The sequence below is a fragment of the Lepidochelys olivacea genome (assembly GCF_965140295.1).
Source record: "Lepidochelys olivacea isolate rLepOli2 genome assembly, chromosome: 2".
In the NCBI taxonomy this organism is placed as follows: Eukaryota; Metazoa; Chordata; order Testudines; family Cheloniidae; genus Lepidochelys; species Lepidochelys olivacea.
This window is the reverse complement of record NC_140412.1, coordinates 267,963,788-267,981,492: the sequence shown is the minus strand read 5'-3', so window position 1 is coordinate 267,981,492 and position 17,705 is coordinate 267,963,788. Positions and strand designations below refer to the sequence as shown.

General features: G+C 44.6%; 1 protein-coding gene across 2 annotated transcripts in view; it reads left to right on the top strand.

Moving 5' to 3' along the window:
* MAP4 (microtubule associated protein 4) overlaps positions 1–17,705 on the top strand; it is a 282,495-nt gene that overhangs the window by 200,112 nt on the left and 64,678 nt on the right. For both annotated transcript variants that reach the window (XM_084620175.1, XM_084620174.1), the window contains exon 12: positions 6,894–7,061. In XM_084620175.1, the coding sequence (XP_084476301.1) occupies positions 6,894–7,061 (168 nt within the window). The remainder of the gene's footprint in view (positions 1–6,893; positions 7,062–17,705) is intronic.

The window sequence follows — 17,705 nt, the reverse complement described above, 5'->3', positions numbered from 1 at the left end:
AAGTATAAAGTAATTAAATGTATATAACTTAAAAAATTCAAGTTAATGAAAAATCTAATAGGTCTCTAATGTGATGACTTTAAAAGAACTAAATTGTCTGAATTTTATGTCCCTGTTAATTTTGTATGTATATAATAATAATAATAAGCACTTAAATGTAGTACATCAATCCAGATTTTGGAAGCTCTGTCCAAACTTTAATTTTTAATCAGCGTTGTGAACCGAGTATTTGTTTTAGCTAGCATGTTACAGGATGTTTCTGGCCTTTTTTTAGGTGAAGTTAAAGGTTAACTTTCTCCTGTATTTTGGTAGTTTTACAAGTAAGCTTCCTTGCTAGTTGATACAGTTAACAAATATTGGGAAAAGCAACTGTACAATGGTAAAGCGTTACAAGTTCAGTTTAAGAATTGTGTGAAAGCCAGTGTTGTCTGAACTCTTGCTCCTTCTTCGAGTGCTTGCTCATGTCGATTCCATTCTAGGTGTGTGCGTGCCCCTGTGTGCAGTTGTCAGAGATTTTTGCCTTAGCAGTATCAGTAAGGCCACCCTTTGAGTGCCGTGCTCATGCTTTGGTATATCAGGCTCCACTGGCCCTATGCCCTCTCAGTTTCTTCTTACCACCTGTAGTGGTTAGTCGGAGTACCTTTCCTTGCATAGCAAGGGCTAACGGTTTTGTCTCTTCTGACTTCGAGCTTTAGGGTCTTGTAAATAGTTTCTTTATAATAGTTAGTGTTAAGTGTAGTTCGAAGTTAGAGTCCCAGCGGGGACTTTGCCCCAGGCGGGGCATGGCCTGATCTCCGGGGTTTAAGCCCTGAGTGGACTGGAACAGGCCTATGCCTGTAAGTGACCCACACACCAGCTGCCTCAAATGCCTAAGGAATCACATATGAAGGACAAGTGTCATATTTGTACAAATTTTTGACCCAGGACTCAGAAAGAGCAGGATATTTATTTCCGGGCTCTTCTCATTTCCGGCCCTTCGTCCAGCTTCTGAGCCGTCCCTCCAAGACTCACCTAATACCTTGGTCTCAGTGCGCAGTGCACCCCTGGCTCTGCCCGGCACTGCTCTCCATCACTGGTGCCCAAAAAGAAAACGAGCATGGCTCCCTGGCACCAGGCAAGAAGGGCCATGGGACATTGGGCAAAGGACTCAGTTCAGGCTGCCCAGCCACTCCGAAGCTATGTGTACGTGCCTCCCTGGTCAGGGCCCTTAGCCCCTTAAAGGATCTACCACTGGCTCCTGGGAGCAGTAGGGGACCCAAACTCCTGATGGCTTTGACGCCTTCCCAAGCTCCCCCGATGACGAGAGAGCAGAGGTCTCCGCCCATGCTGCCGGCACTGCCAATGCTGCAGGAAACATCAAAGGCTCCCTACGAGATCAAGCCAGCAGCTAAGAGGTCTCGGGGCAGTGGAGTGCTGCCAATGCCCCAAGACAAGGCAGTGCTCTCCTTCGCGCCACAGATCTCCAGAGTTGCAGCCCAGATCCTCTGGGGCTTGCCCTTGGTCACAGGCACTTCAATCGCAGTCCCCGCCATCTCAAAGCGAATTGCCTAAGGGGGGAGGCTCTAGTTTCCATACTACTGGCACCGTTTGCCCTCCTGCCAGTCATCCTCTTGGCGCAGATCTACAGTCGTCGTCTTCATCTCTGGATGAGGCTTCATCTCTGGACAATACAGTCTCCCACAGTATTCTTGCCAGCAAGTTAACGAAGTATGGGCTGGATGAATGGACTACAAGGTGGATAGAAAGTTGGCTAGATTGTCAGGCTCAACCGGTAGTGATCAGTGGCTCCATGTCTAGTTGGCAGCCGGTATCAAGTGGAGTGCCCCAAGGGTCGGTCCTGGGGCCGGTTTTGTTCAATATCTTCATAAATGATCTGGAGGATGGTGTGGATTGCACCCTCAGCAAGTTTGCAGATGACACTAAACTGGGAGGAGAGGTAGATACACTGGAGGGTAGGGATAGGATACAGAGGGCCCTAGACAAATTAGAGGATTGGGCCAAAAGAAATCTGGTGAGGTTCAACAAGGACAAGTGCAGAGTCCTGCACTTAGCACGGAAGAATCCCATGCATCGCTACAGACTAGGGACTGAATGGCTAGGCAGCAGTTCTGCAGAAAAGGACCTAGGGGTGACAGTGGACGAGAAGCTGGATATGAGTCAACAGTGTGCCCTTGTTGCCAAGAAGGCAAATGGCATTTTGGGCTGTATAAGTAGGGGCATTGCCAGCAGATCGAGGGACGTGATCGTTCCCCTCTATTCGACATTGGTGAGGCCTCACCTGGAGTACTGTATCCAGTTTTGGGCCCCACACTACGAGAAGGATGTGGAAAAATTGGAAAACATCCAGCAGAGGGCAACAAAAATGATTAGGGGTCTGGAACACATGACTTATAAGGAGAGGCTGAGGGAACTGGGATTGTTTAGTCTGCAGAAGAGAAGAATGAGGGGGGATTTGATAGCTGCTTTCAACTACCTGAAAGGGGTTCCAAAGAGGATGGCTCTAGACTGTTCTCAGTGGTCACTGATGACAGAACAAGGAGTAATGGTCTCAAGTTGCAGTGGGGGAGGTTTAGACTGGATATTAAGAAAAACTTTTTCACTAGGAGGGTGGTGAAACACTGGAATGCGTTACCTAGGGAGGTGGTGGAATCTCCTTCCTTAGAAGTTTTTAAGGTCAGGCTTGACAAAGCCCTGGCTGGGATGATTTAATTAGGGATTGGTCCTGCTTTGAGCAGGGGGTTGGACTAGATGACCTCCTGAGTTCCCTTCCAACCCTGATATTTTATGATTTTATGCTTTCCCCGTGAGTGCACTCCCCGTCACAACTCCGGTCCCCCCAGCACCAGTCCCCTTGGTACCGGCACTGATCCTCTCGTTCCAGGCATCTGTCTCTAGCAGCGACGGTCAGCAGGCAGATGCAGATGTCGATGGCCCCACGGTTTGTCACCGGAAGGGGATTCCTCTGGCATGGAAGGGCAGTTCAGCCCCTTGCCCAGACTCCAGCAGCGTGATTGGGCTCCTGGGGCTGCGTCAACATTGATGGTGCCGTCTTGGCAGTGTGGCCAGTGGCCAGCTCAGTGGCTTTGTTGGATCACATGGGGCGTGCCGGTCATGACAATGTCCCCTTCATGCTGCTCATCTGCTGGTGCCTCGAAGCAACAGTTGGCAGCACTGACGGCACCGGGCTCGGTGAACGAGTCGCACTCGGAGGTCGGGGTAGAGGACACTGCACCCACCCCTAAACTCCTCCCTCCCCCATTGGGGATAATGCCCCAGGGCCTCCCTCGGGGGTACAGCCGTCATCTTCAGCTCTGGACGAGGCAGTTGCGGGACCCTCAAGGACTGGCCCTCTGGACGATTTTAAAGAACATCAGGTCCTTCTTCGACGGGTGGCCAAGAACTTGGACCTAGAGATGGAGCAGATGGCCGAGCAGGTGGACGCTTTGTTCAACTTCCTCTCAGCCTCTACCCCAGCTCATGTTGCACTACTAGTGCATGATGGGGTTCTCAAAATTGACAAGGCCCTCTGGCAAACCCCGTCTTCCATCCCTCTCACCTCTAAAGGGGCTGAAAAGTACTTTGTCCCAGCCAAAGGGTCCAAGTACTTTTATACACACCCACCTCCGTGCTCATTGATTATCTCTGCAGCCAACAGAAAAGACAAGCAGGGGCACACCAGCTCAACTCCCATGAATAGAGGCCAAAAGACTGGACCATTTTGGGACAAAAATGTATTCCATTGCCAGCACACAGTTCCAGTGGCGAGCCATCAGGCCCTCTTGGGCAGACACAATTTTAACTTATTGGGCGCCCTTCATAAGTTCAAGGAGTCCCTCCTGCAGGGTTTGGCCTAAGAATTTGGCACCCTGGTAGATGAAGGCACTGCAGCAGCTAGTAGCTCCCCGCAAATGGGGTGGGATGTGGTGGACTCGGCGGACAGGGTGGTCGCATTGGTGGTGGTTATGAGTCGCAGCTGCTGGCTTCACACTGCTGGCCTTTCCCATGAGATGCAGACCTTGATCTAGGACCTCCCATTCAATGAGAACGGTCTCTTCTCCAAACAGACAAATATGAGGCTGCATGGGTTGAAGGATACTCGGGCCACCCTTTGCTCACTGGGGATGCATACGCAGCAGTCTGCATGGAAGCAGTTCTGGCTGCTCCCACTGCCAAGGCCTTGGCAGCCTCATCAGGGGTCTGCAAGGAGAAGGGATAGAGAGATGAGTTTTAGTTGTTGCCGCCATTCCTCCTCCCACGCAGCCCGGCCTGGCGAAGCATCCTGGGGGCTAGAAGCACTCGTTCTGATGGTGTGCTTCAGAGTGACGCCCGAGTCAATTTCCCAGATCCACATTGTTCTTTCCTCGACTGTCTTTGTTCCTACTGTTTGGCCTGGTTGCGGGTCACCTCAGACCACTGGGTGCTGAACATAGTATCTCGGGGCTGTACCCTGCAATTTTCTACCACACCTCCCTCCCACCCACCCCTCTTCATGGATCCTTCTCACAAGCACCTCCTTGTTCAAGAGGTTGAGGGCCTCCTGCTCCAGGGGAAAGTGGAGGAGGTCGCTCAGCACATGAGTGTTCTATTCCCGCTACTTCCTAATCCCAAAGGCAAAAGGGGGCTTCAGACCCATCCTGGACCTGCGTCGCCTCAACAAGTCTCTCATAAAGTTGAAGTTTTGCATGATCTCCTTGTCCTCCATCTCCTCCCTGGATCTAGGAGACTGGTACGCAGCCCTTGACTAGGGCACAAGCATAGTCAGCGGCTTTCCTGACACAGGTATCAATCCAAGAGATATGTAGGGCTGCTACCTGGTCATCTGTCCACATGGTTCACCATCATGATTCACCAAGGGAAGGTCATGCCTGACTAATCTAATCGCCTTTTATGATGAGATTACTGGTTCTGTGGATGAAGGGAAAGCAGTGGATGTATTGTTTCTTGACTTTAGCAAAGCTTTTGACACGGTCTCCCATTGTATTCTTGTCAGCAAGTTAAGGAAGTATGGGCTGGATGAATGCACTATAAGGTGGGTAGAAAGCTGGCTAGATTGTCGGGCTCAACGGGTGGTGATCAATGGCTCCATGTCTAGTTGGCAGCCGGTATCAAGTGGAGTGCCCCAAGGGTCGGTCCTGGGGCCGGTTTTATTCAATATCTTCATAAATGATCTGGAGGATGGTGTGGATTGCACTCTCAGCAAATTTGCGGATGATACTAAACTGGGAGGAGTGGTAGATACGCTGGAGGGGAGGGATAGGATACAGAAGGACCTAGACCAATTGGAAGATTGGGCCAAAAGGAATCTGATGAGGTTCAATAAGGATAAGTGCAGGGTCCTGCACTTAGGATGGAAGAACCCAATGCACAGCTACAGACTAGGGACCGAATGGCTAGGCAGCAGTTCTGCGGAAAAGGACCTAGGGGTGACAGTGGACGAGAAGCTGGATATGAGTCAGCAGTGTGCCCTTGTTGCCAAGAAGGCCAATGGCATTTTGGGATGTATAAGTAGGGGCATAGCGAGCAGATCGAGGGACGTGATTGTTCCCCTCTATTCGACATTGGTGAGGCCTCATCTGGAGTACTGTGTCCAGTTTTGGGCCCCACACTTCAAGAAGGATGTGGATAAATTGGAGAGAGTCCAGCGAAGGGCAACAAAAATGATTAGGGGACTGGAACACATGAGTTATGAGGAGAGGCTGAGGGAGCTGGGATTGTTTAGCCTGCAGAAGAGAAGAATGAGGGGGGATTTGATAGCTGCTTTCAACTACCTGAAAGGGGGTTCCAAAGAGGATGGCTCTAGACTGTTCTCAATGGTAGCAGATGACAGAACGAGGAGTAATGGTCTCAAGTTGCAGTGGGGGAGGTTTAGATTGGATATTAGGAGAAACTTTTTCACTAAGAGGGTGGTGAAACACGGGAATGCGTTACCTAGGGAGGTGGTAGAATCTCCTTCCTTAGAGGTTTTTAAGGTCAGGCTTGACAAAGCCCTGGCTGGGATGATTTAACTGGGAATTGGTCCTGCTTTGAGCAGGGGGTTGGACTAGATGACCTTCTGGGGTCCCTTCCAACCCTGATATTCTATGATTCTGTGATTCTATGATTCTATGTTTGTGTCTCCTTATGCACTTACCCAGCAAGCTTGAGACGATGCTGACTTTGGCAGAGTAGTGTTGCAAGACCGTGAACTCTGAGCCCATCTTCATTGATATTGCTTGTGAGTCACCTAGAATGGAATTGACATGAGCAAGTATTTGAAGAAAATAGCTGTAGCTCACAAAAGCTTATGCTCAAATAAATGTTAGTCTCTAAGGTGCCACAAGTACCACTGTTTTCGTAACTCTTGATCTTCAAGACGTGTTGCTCGTGTCCATTCCATTACCCGCCCTCCTGCCCCTCTGCTGGAGTTGTCAGCGGGAAGGAACTGAGAGGGCATAGGGCCGGCGGCGCCTGATATACCAACACGTGAGCGCTGCACTCATGGGGGCAGCACAGCTGGCTCTATGGATACCGCTAAGGCAAAAATCTCCGTCCGCGCACATGGGTGCGCGCACACCTAGAATGGAATGGACATGAGCAACACATCTCGAAGAACTGTTCCGAAAAAGGTGGGTAACCATTTTTTCTTTCAAGAAAAGAGGCTTGACCTGTCTTCAGATAGCAAAGACAATCTTGTATATTTCACCTTTGACACCGCAACCATTTGGTAGGGTATTTGTCAAAGGGAATTTGACGGAGGAATATAGGTAGACAGGTTACAGAATCTTGTAAATTGCATCTGTATTCTAAACCAGAATGTACCCTTTTCTATATGCCTGTGTGTAAAATATTGGTTACGCTCATTCATCAGATGTGAAACATCCCATCTTATTGTGTTTTTTGTGTTTCAATTCCAGTGGAAGCAAAAGAACCATTTACATTAATAGAAACTAAAGAAACCCTTCCGGAAAAAACAGCTCCGGCTGCTGACCTGGCCATAGTAGAGAAGCTGAAGGAAGAGGCTGAGCTTAGTCATGCCCACCATATAGAACCTCCACAAGAGAAATCTCCATTGGAACCGACAGGTAGAGATTTGACAGTAGTTGGAATTTAGAATTAAAGTATGTTTTCTCTCTGAATACCATTCTTCCTTCTCCTACTAGCTGCATTTGTCTTACCCTTCAGCCACATGGGCAAGCACACGATTTTCTACAGCCAGCACTGTGCTGTCTTGTGAATTCATCACAATGATTCTGCTTGCACTTTGCCTCCAGTCTCTGCCCTGTCCCCTCTATAAATGATTTAATCTCCTTGGTTTCAGGACTACAAGTCCAAATTTGGATGCTGCTGCTATTTTCATTGGGAGATGGCTTATGTCTTCACTGCTAAAGCATTTAAACACTCACCTTCCCTCTCTTCTAATGCCATTTCCAACATGGCTCTTATTTTGGTGTTAAGACAAACCCAGTGTTCCTTGATTCTAGTAAAATAATCAAGGCAAATTCCTTTTCCAAATTAAGGTGTGTAGCTGAAGGAGGAAAACATAGTTTTGTCCCTGCTCCACTAACTCACCTCTCCATTGAGCCTAGATTGTTTATGTTTCTGACTGGAGGCTGATTTGTGGGACCAGGGCTATGTAAGAAATGACTGACACTCTCTAAAGTTAATGGCTTATAACTGAGGAAAGTAGTGCTATCTACGTCTGAGTACAGAAAATTATTTTTCTTTTGATGAAGTTTTGCCTTCCACTGCTTTACGGGTGCTGTGGGAAACTTACTTCTAGCTTTTTCTTCCCATTACATCCACACGCTTTCTTCTTGAGCCTTACCTTTCCGCTATGCTTCTATTTCCTATTAAGGAAAGTTTCTAAACTAGAGGGTTGTAACTGGTGTAGCTGCTGTCTTGTCTTGCTAAGATAACAGGAAAAATGGATCCCTAATGCCTTTTCTAAATATTGGTAATTTCTCACTACAAGAGCAGTTGTTTTATGGGAGTAAAGATCACCCACTGTACAAAAAATGACTGTTAATCTCTGTCATTGATCTATTTTACTTACTTACCAGTAACACAGAAATTAAACATAAAACCTATTTTAAAGTTAGCTTTCTTAAACAGCACCACTAAAACTGGGTTTGGGGTTAGTATGGTATCAGTGTGTTTAAAAGTTCTGCATATGTGACTGAGGCGGTCAGTAAAATAAAAAATTGGCTAACATCAGACTTTTTAGCAAATAGTTGCTCTGATACTTGAGCAAACTTCCTGTATTCCAGGTGTACCTACTGCACAAGTAAGGCAAGCTAACAAATCAAGTGACCGCAGGTTTGGCAGAGCAAAACCTGCAGCAGTGCCTGGTGCAGATGTCCCAGAGGAACTTCTAGTAGATCTCCCACAACAGAAGAGTAGTGACCCAAAAGCAGACCCCTTTTCTATGCCAGAACTTGGATGGGTCTCTGGAACATTCTCACGGACTAGGGCACCACATAAAAAGGCAGCCGGGCAGCTACTCAGCATACCGTCTGAGTTTGTGGAGAGCCAGAGAGATGTACCTAGAGAGACCTGGGATTCAGAAGGTTCTCCAGTGATTGTGAAGAAGAAGAAGAAGAAACCGAAACAAAAGAGAAACCACCATCCAAGAACAATGGAGTTGGGGGATGAAAATGTAGGAGTTTCTAAAGCTCCCAAAGTTTCCCTCTTTGCTGCTGAACTGCAAAAGCCAGACATTCCCTTTGTCTTGCCTGCTGAAGGTGTCAAAGAGCACTCTACTTCCTCAAGAGAGGGCAAGAGGAAGGGAACTTCAGATATACCAAGGGATGCTAAGGTAGGAACTGAAAGCCACCTCTTAAACGATCAAAATATTATCTCAAGTCCCGCAGCAGGCCAGCAGAGCCTGAAAACTGAAGGACCATTTAAATTTTTGTTGGATGCAAAAGCTGGAGAAGTCATGAAACCAGAAGAAATGAAAGATGACAGTTTGTTGCAGTCTAAAAGCAAAAACAAACAGGTACCCTTGGAGAAGCTAGAATGCAAGGCAGAACACACTAAGATGGGGGATCCTGCATCAGCACTGACACAAACCAAACCTATGGAAATAAGTTTTGTTGAAAAAAACAAAAAGATTGAGTGTAAACATTCAGAGCATTCAGACCTTAAAGCATCTCTTTCAAAAGGCATCAACCTAAACAAAGTGGACACTCCTTTGGAGGCCAAACCTGTAGAAATTAGCCTTATTGATGAAAATAAAGAGATTAAGTGCGTATCTCCCAAACGTGTAGCAGCAGATGAGACCGTTCCAAGTGAAGTTCAAACTCCCTTTGGGGCACTGGTGGGAGAGAAACCAAAGAAAAGAGGTAGTGATAAAAAAAGCAGAAAGACTGAAAATGGTATCTTCAAGCAGCCTGCTGTTTTAGAGATTAAGACAGATGCAACCAATCTTCCTGCTGTAGCAAAGAGAGTCGACAAAACTAAAGAAACAGATTCCTTTGATAAAAGCCAAGAGACTGGCTCTGTTACTTCAGAGCCTCCATTGGAAACTGCAACAGATATTACTAAAGTACCCCTTATACCATTGGTCTCAGACAAACCTAAAGAGGGCATTGCTGGGAAAAACAAAAAGGCTGACTTCAGTTTTTCAGAGCAGCCATTTCTTTTGGAAACTAAGACAGATACAGCCAAACTTCCTGCTCCTGCTGAGACAGTCGACATAGCTAACATAGATTTTACTGATAAAAGCAAACAGACTGGATTCACTGCATTGGATCATCCAACTGAGACAGATCCCAACATGGCACTGGTTACGGACAAACCTAAAAAGAGTGATAGTGATGGGAAGAACAAAAAGGTTAAAAATTTCTCTGAGCAGCCAGTTCTTCTGGAGGCTGAGAGAGACCTGAACAAACTTCCTGCTGTAGCTGAGACAGCTGACAAAACTAAAGAAATAATCTTTACTGATAAAGACAAAGAGACGGGCTTTGCTATTGCAGAGCATTCATTGGAGAATATGACAGGTCCCAGTACTGCAAAGGTGGCAGACAAGCCTAAGAAAAGGACTAGTGATGGAAAAAACAAAAAGGCTGAAAAAAGTTATTTCCAGCAGCCATTTTTTCTGGAGGTTAAGGAAGACACAAGCAGTCTTCCTGCTGTAATGGAGAAGGATGACCAAACTAAAAAAATATTTTTCACTGATAAAGGTAAAGAGACTGATTTTACTATTGCAGAACATCTGTTGGAGGGTGCAACAGCTACAGTGAAGGTACAAGGTCCCACTACAACACTGGTAACAGAAGAACCTAAAAATGGTATGACTGGGAAAAGTGAAAAGGCTGAATTCAGTATTTCAGAACAGCCACTTCTTTTGGAGACTAAAACAGATGCGGCCAAACTTTCTGCTAGTGCTGAGACAATCAGCAAAACAAAAGAAGATAGTTTGATGGATAAAAGCATAGAGACTGAATTTACTACAGATTCCAGTAGAGCACTGATGACTGACAAACCTGAAAAGGAGGACAGTGACAGGAAAGGCAAAAAAGCTGAAAAAGGTTCTTTTGAGCAGCCTTTTCTTCTGGAAACTAAGACAGACACACGCAAGCTTCCTACTGTAGTGGAAAAGGCTGAAAAAATTAAAGAAATGGGTTTTGGTGATATAGGCAAGGAGCTTATTTTTACTACAGCAGGGCTTCAACTGGAGAATTTGACAGATACAACCACGGTACAAGTTCCCACTATGAAACTGATAACAGAAAAACCTAAAATAAAGGAAAGTAATGAAAAAAGTTTCTTTGAGCAACTTGTTCCGTCAGATTATGAAATGGACACAGCAAAGTCCAAAACACTCTTCAAAACTAAAGAAACTCATTCCTCTGATAAAGGCAAGGAGACTGATTTTACTACTTTAGATCACCTCTTGGAGGATATAACAGATACAGCTAAGGCACACATTCCCATTACAGAACTGGTGGCGGACAAACCTAAGAAGAGGTGTAGTGATGGGAAAAGCAAAAAGATTGAAAATAGTGCTGAGCACCTTGCTGTCTTGGAGGCAAAGACAGACTCCGTTAAACTTCCTGCAGTAGTCGAGGAGGCTGATAAAATTAAAGAAATTCACTCCACTGATAAAGGCAAGGAGACTCAATTTACTACTTCAGAGCATCTGTTAGAGGATATAACAGATACAGCTAAAATACAAACACCCATTACACCATTGGTGACAGGAAAACCAAAAGAGAATAATGAGAACAGCACAAAGGCTGATGTTGGTTTGGAGAAGCCATTTCTTTTGGAGACTAAAGTAGATACAGCCACACTTCCTGGTGGTGCTGATGAGATAGTCGACAAAACTGAAGCTGTAACTTCTTCTGATAAAAACAGAGAGGCTGGATTTACTATTTTAGAACATCGAACGACGATAGAGCCCGGTTCAGCACTGGTGCCTAATAAGTGTAAAAAGAGGGGTAATGATGGAAAAAACAAAAAGGCTAAAAATGCCTCTGAACAGCCAGTTCTTCTGGAGACTAAGACCGACAAAAGCAAAATACAGCCTCCCATAGTAACCGATCTGGAGTACCAAATGGAAGAAATGGGTCTTGTAGATGAAAATCAAAATATTAAAAATTTCTCCTCTGAGCATCAAATGCTTTGGGATAATAAGGTGGACTTGTTCACACCCTACACTCAGTCTAGAGCAGCTGGTGTTGACAGAGGTGGCAAAGCTTATTCTATAGACAAAAATCAAGGGCTTGCCAGTATCTTTCCAGAGTACCCCATAAAGGATGATGGAAGTAAGGTGCCACTGCCTCCTGGAGTGGTTTTGGAGGGCACCAACAAAGAGTCCAGCATGGGTGACAAAAGGGAGAAAAATAAGCACAGCCATTCTGAGCATCCAGTCAACCTGGAAGGTGAAGAGGCTGGTGTACCGGCTTTCACTTCAGTGAAGGAGGGTGATAAAATCAAAGTGACTAGCGCTGGGGAGAAGAAGAAGAAAGGTAAATGGCCTTCCTTGGATTCTCCAGTTAAACAGGATGCCAAGGCAGGAGGGGATGAAGTGCACACTTCCATTTTAGCAGAGATTGATGACAAAGAAATAAGTTTCACTGATGAAAAGCAAAGCACTGAGTGTGCTTCCTTGGAGCATCTGGTGAAGGAGACAGATGCCATAAAGGGAACAATTCCCACAGATGCCAAAGTAATGGACAAAATGGAAGGAAGTAGCTGTGCTGGTGAGAAGGATGTTGGATGCATCTCTCCGGAACTTACAGTGCAATGGGAGAATAAAGCAGAAGCAGTTGTTCTGCAGGTTCTGGCTGCAGCAGTGGTGGTGAACAAGACTAAAGAGACTGAGCTGGGTGAAAGAAAGAAGAGTGAACAAAGCTTCCCTGAGTGCCCAGTTAGTTTAGAAAAAAAGACAGATGCAGCTGAGGCTGCTGGTGTGATTCTGAGAGATGCCCAAACAGAGGAAATCAGTCCGATTGATAAAATTAAAGGCCATTCTGAACACTCAGAAGGTGGTGATGCTGACAAGATAGAGGCTGGCTTGAAGGACTTCCAAGCTTTGAAGTCCGAAGAGGATAAATGTGCAGACTTACCTCAGAAAAAGATACATGGTTCTGGACAAAAAGTGTTGAAAGAGACAAAGAAAGAGGAGAGAGTCAAAGCTACGGAACAGATAAAAGGCTACATGAGACCCACAAAGTCAAGAGGGCTTCCTACTCCACCACCAAGGCTTGCTGTCCAAGATCGAGAGAAACCAAGGCAGCTGAAAGCCAATGGTATGAGTCGGCAAAGGCAAGAAAAAGGTGTGTGCTTGTGATTTGAGCTAGCAGCAGTAACGCAGACAGCTTGCGTGTGAGACCTTGCTACTTGTCAGTGCGTTGGCATGAATACATAACTGTTAATTCTGTGTGTCACAAACAAATGTGGCATGACTGTTTTGGCTGATCTTAAAAGGCTCTTAATTCTGCTTGCCTGTCTCACGGTGCTAATTCCCAAGTTTTAGAAGGATTGAACGTTTGGTTTGAATTCTAAAGCTGTTTCTTTGGGTTGCATTTAAAGTCCATTTACAAATTAAACTAAACTGTACTTTGAGCATTATGGTGAAATTAATATCTCAGCACCAGAAACTGAGTGTGCTATTTGTCAGAGATGCAGGACTTCCTATAGTCAGTCTTGGACCAGTGACAGAGAAGTAGTGCTTGATCAAGGAAACTAACTGAAATTTATTAGGTTTCAGAGTAGCAGCTGTGTTAGTCTGTATTCGCAAAAAGAAAAGGAGGACTTGTGGCACCTTAGAGACTGTAGCTCACGAAAGCTTATGCTTATGCTCAAATAAATTTGTTAGTCTCTAAGGTGCCACAAGTCCTCCTTTTTCTTTTTGAAATTGATTAGAAATTAATGGCCTATACAACTGGAGAGCAGGGAATTGCAGATTTCTGTAGTATGAAATGTTCCTTCCTATCCCTGGCAGGTTGTGTGATCTGACTTTAAAATCACATTAGTCTAATTACATCTATTGCTTTTTTCTCCTGCACTTGAATTCTGACCATTTCAACTATCTCAAAACCATCAAAGGTATAAAAATCTGTGCTTCATCCCAACTGATTAGCTTTAGGAAACATTAATCTCTGACTCTAGCAGCTTGAGAAATAGCAAGTAATTGGATTGATGTAATTTTAAGATTTGATCCCCCTCTACCTGTTAGGGCTAGAAACATTTTGGTGGGACCAGTAAAACTTTTTCAAGTACCAGTCCTGGCCAGGATTCACAGAGAATTTGGATCTCTTTTGACCCAAGCTGTCTGCCTGTGAAATGGAGCCTGTGTCTTGGCTGTGTTTTGACGAGTGTGTATATATGATTTAAAAACAACCAACCTGGGACTTACGATGCTACAAACCTCCTTTAAAAGTGTGCTCTTTCATCTTATCAATGAATTTTGTTGTAATGAAGTGGCCTGGCAAGGGTACCTCATCCCTATCTACAAGCTGTTGTTTTTGTACTGTCGTTAAGGCATGAAACTTCCCTGTTTCTCTTTTAGCAGATTTCCACATTGTCAGCATGAATGATACAGCCGCTAAATTTAATAAACATGGAGCCCAAGTCAGCCTTAACATTCTGGTCAGGTTTTTGAGAGGTTTTGTAATTTTAATGAGTGTTGCATAACCCAGAGTAGTTCTATTTTGGAAGTGGTTGCTCTGCATGAACTTGTGCCCATAGAAGTATGCTGCATGATGGTACAAAGTGGAGCGAACGCAAAAGGCAGTGTCTTTAAAAATAAAAAAACCTTTATAATCTGCTAGAAGCCTTTTTGTTTCTCTTTGTAAACTGTTACCTTTAAAGGGATAGTTGTAAAGCTGGGAGATTCCTGCAAAAAAAGAAAAGCACTTCCTGACTGTTGCACAGGTAAATTTTACTGAAAACTGCACAATACATCAAAGGACTCCCAACTGCAGTGCAGAATGGCTACATGTAAGTAGATTGATATGCGGCTTGCATTTGCAAGTTAGTACTATATAAGGCCACATAGAAGCTTTCTAATTAAGCATAATTGCCTCAATCCTTGACTACGCTAAGTAACACTTTGTAGATTGACAGTTGTTTTTTAGAGAAGCTGTGAATGATTGAGTTTATTTTGGAGATGTTGGTTGACACATTTCCGACCCCAATTTGAATGCACGTTCTGTCAGGTGCAGGATTGATGATGAGGGCTTGAAGGGATGGCTCTGGCCTCCGGCATGGTTCTTAGGCAAACTATTGTTGACTGCACAACATTTGGGCTGAGTGACAAAATGTTACTTTCAATAAAGCACAGAACACTGTGGGGACAAAAAGACACCTTTGACTGGCTCTTGTCCATATATTTGTGTCTTATTTTCTTTCCATCCCTACACCTTCTAACTAGTAATGAAGCAACCATTTAGTGAATTCCCAAGGACTATGAATATCCTAGCTTAATTCCTAAATGCAAAAAAAGTTTGTGTAAAATTTATTTAGGATGGCTCGTACTTTATCAAGTGAACAGTAAACTTGTGTCAGATAAATACAGGTTAAAAACATTGATCAGCATGACAAAGATTTTATGAGGTTTAAGTAGTGTATGAAGCGTAGTCTTGTTTACTGGTTAGAGCAGGAGTTAGTGGGAGCCAGGAGAAGACCTTTATTCTATTCCAAACTCTCTCACTGATTTGCTTTGCCAGGGGCAAATTACTTACCTTCTGTACTCCAGTTTACCCTAGTTTCTGTAGGAATAATACTTAACTGTGTAAAGTGCTTTGAAATCCTTGGATGAAAGATGTTATAAAATTGCTTAAATATTGCTATAATATCTATAAATAGAATAGCTTTATAAAACTGTAATTTTTATTTTAAAAAACAAACAAACAATTTTAAGGTGTTTCTGGGGTCTACATAAATCATGAGCGTGAAACTTACCGGTAAATGTCTCCATACTTGTCACCAGAACGCAGATTACAATATCACTGTGTATTGTGGCTGTGGATTTATAATCGTCCATGAGATCTGTTACATATTTACATCTCTTGCTCTTCAAACTTATGTAAATTTGTTCATCTGAATACCACATCTGAGTATTTTGGAGAATGTTCTGCTAAAGATTAGCTACTGAAATTTGTTTAGCAAAACTAGAGGGCTGCTTGTGAGATCTGTAACTACTGTGTGCGTGTGCTCCAGTACAACAGGATGGCTTCTCTAAATTTATATGGAGGCATTTATGTAATGTTAGTGTTGCTATACACCAGTGTTTTATATAATGTAGAACATGATTTGATTTCTGCCCCAAAGAGCTTTTGTCGCTTCTTGGAAGACATGGCAATTACAATGCTGTAGATATCTTTATTTGATAGGACGGTTCCCTACATTTTATATGTGGATTAGCTACAAAAAAAACCTGTTAAAATGCTGTTGTGTAGATTGCAAAGTGAAGCATTCAAAGTCAGAAAATGGCAGATTTGTGATTGCCCATGCAGCTTTCTGCCTCTTGTATGATTGTTTACTATATTCAACCTTGTCCCTTCTGTTCCCTGTTACAGCCATTACTAGAAACATACAGGTATTCTGGAAACCTATTTCACATTTTTAACACCACTGGGCAGTAAGGATTATAACCAAAATCTGCCTGTTGTAGGGTGACTGCCTACCTCAGGACCTCATAGTGGCTGTGCATGTGGCCACCCCCTCAGTTTCCCTCTTCTAGGGTCCGCAGTAACGCCACACAAGCTTTCCAAATATAAATAGTTCTTTGCAAGGTTAATTTATTACAGAAGTCCCGCAACCATAGTCCAGAATTTCCCAACGTAGTCAAACTGTACGTTCAGTCTTCAGGTCCCAACAGTCTATCAACACACCATGTACAGTACAGCTCTGACATCTCTCAACATGTTCAGGCTCTCTGGTACAGCTCTAGTGGCATGCACCCCATTTTAGACTCTTAGGTTTGGCTCCAGCATATTTTACTACACCTCATCTCTTGGGTACATGTTTGGTGTGTCTCACCATGCTTCGCTCCTGCCCTTCTAGCTTTTCTGTCGTGTTTCCTTCTCAGATATGGTTCCAGCTGGCTCACTTGTCCATAATTCCCGAGACTTCAGCCCTCTCTGGCCCTCTGGGTTCAGTTCTCCAACTCAAAGAGCCAGCAAGTATCTCCCCCTTCTGCTCTCAACCTTCAGCCTCCTCTGGTCTGGGGAAGTTTTGTAAATAACAACCACCCCTCCCCGACTGCCTTCCACTTTCAGCAGCCTCATCTGGCTCCGTTGCTCAACCAAGGAGCTCTCTCCATTCCCTCCATTAAGGTGATCCTCTCCCTAAAGCTCTCAACCTTGTTGTGTTCTTCTGGGCTCTCTCGAGACTCTGGATTATGGACTCTACCTCTCTGGGTTTTTGACTGTCCCTTGCCTTTGGGCTGTCTCTCATCTGTAACTCACAGGGCAGCTCTGCCCTCCCTATTACACCAAACTAGGGCATATCTGAACTGGAACAGGACAACTGGGCCTGATTTCATTTCAGGGACCAGCAAATCCTATTCCTCTGCCATGGTGGTAGGGTCAACATTTATCAGGCAAGTTTTTTTTAGCAGCCGTTATGCTTCATTTTGGCTTGAGTTATAAGTAGGATTAGATGTGTAAAGAATGCAGTAGTGTAGGAATCTCAGTATGGACATAGACATCCCTACCAGTAACAATGCAGCTGACCTCATGCTGAGGAATGGAGATGGGGTAAATGATACTAGGGTTTCATTCTCCCAGTGTTGAACTATCCCACTCAGACTTCCAAATAGTATTCCCCATGCCCACCCCTTCTATTCCCGTCCCCCCACTCAGCTGGTATCTGTGTCAACACTAAAGGCTTCCTGGGAAAAAGTCCCTCTCTAGCCTATATCTTAAGGAACAGCATACTACGAATAGTCTTGCTTACCTAGCTCTCCATGTTTTTGTTTTTATCCACCTGTTGTCTTCCTCACATTTATATTTTGTAAGCTCTTAAGGACAAGAACTATCTTTGTATGTACAGTGCCTATTATAGTGGTCCTTGAACCTTGACTGTGTCTTCTAGACAAAATGTAAAGGAGCAGCGTATGGAATACCAGTGTTGGGAGTATTGGCTGTTAAAAGGTTCTGAAAATTACCCTGTCAGACAGGGATTTGAAGGGCCACTTTGAGCGGTGGTCTCCAACTTAGCTTTTTATCCTACTCTCCTTTGTTGCCCTCTGCTGGCATTCTTCCAGCACC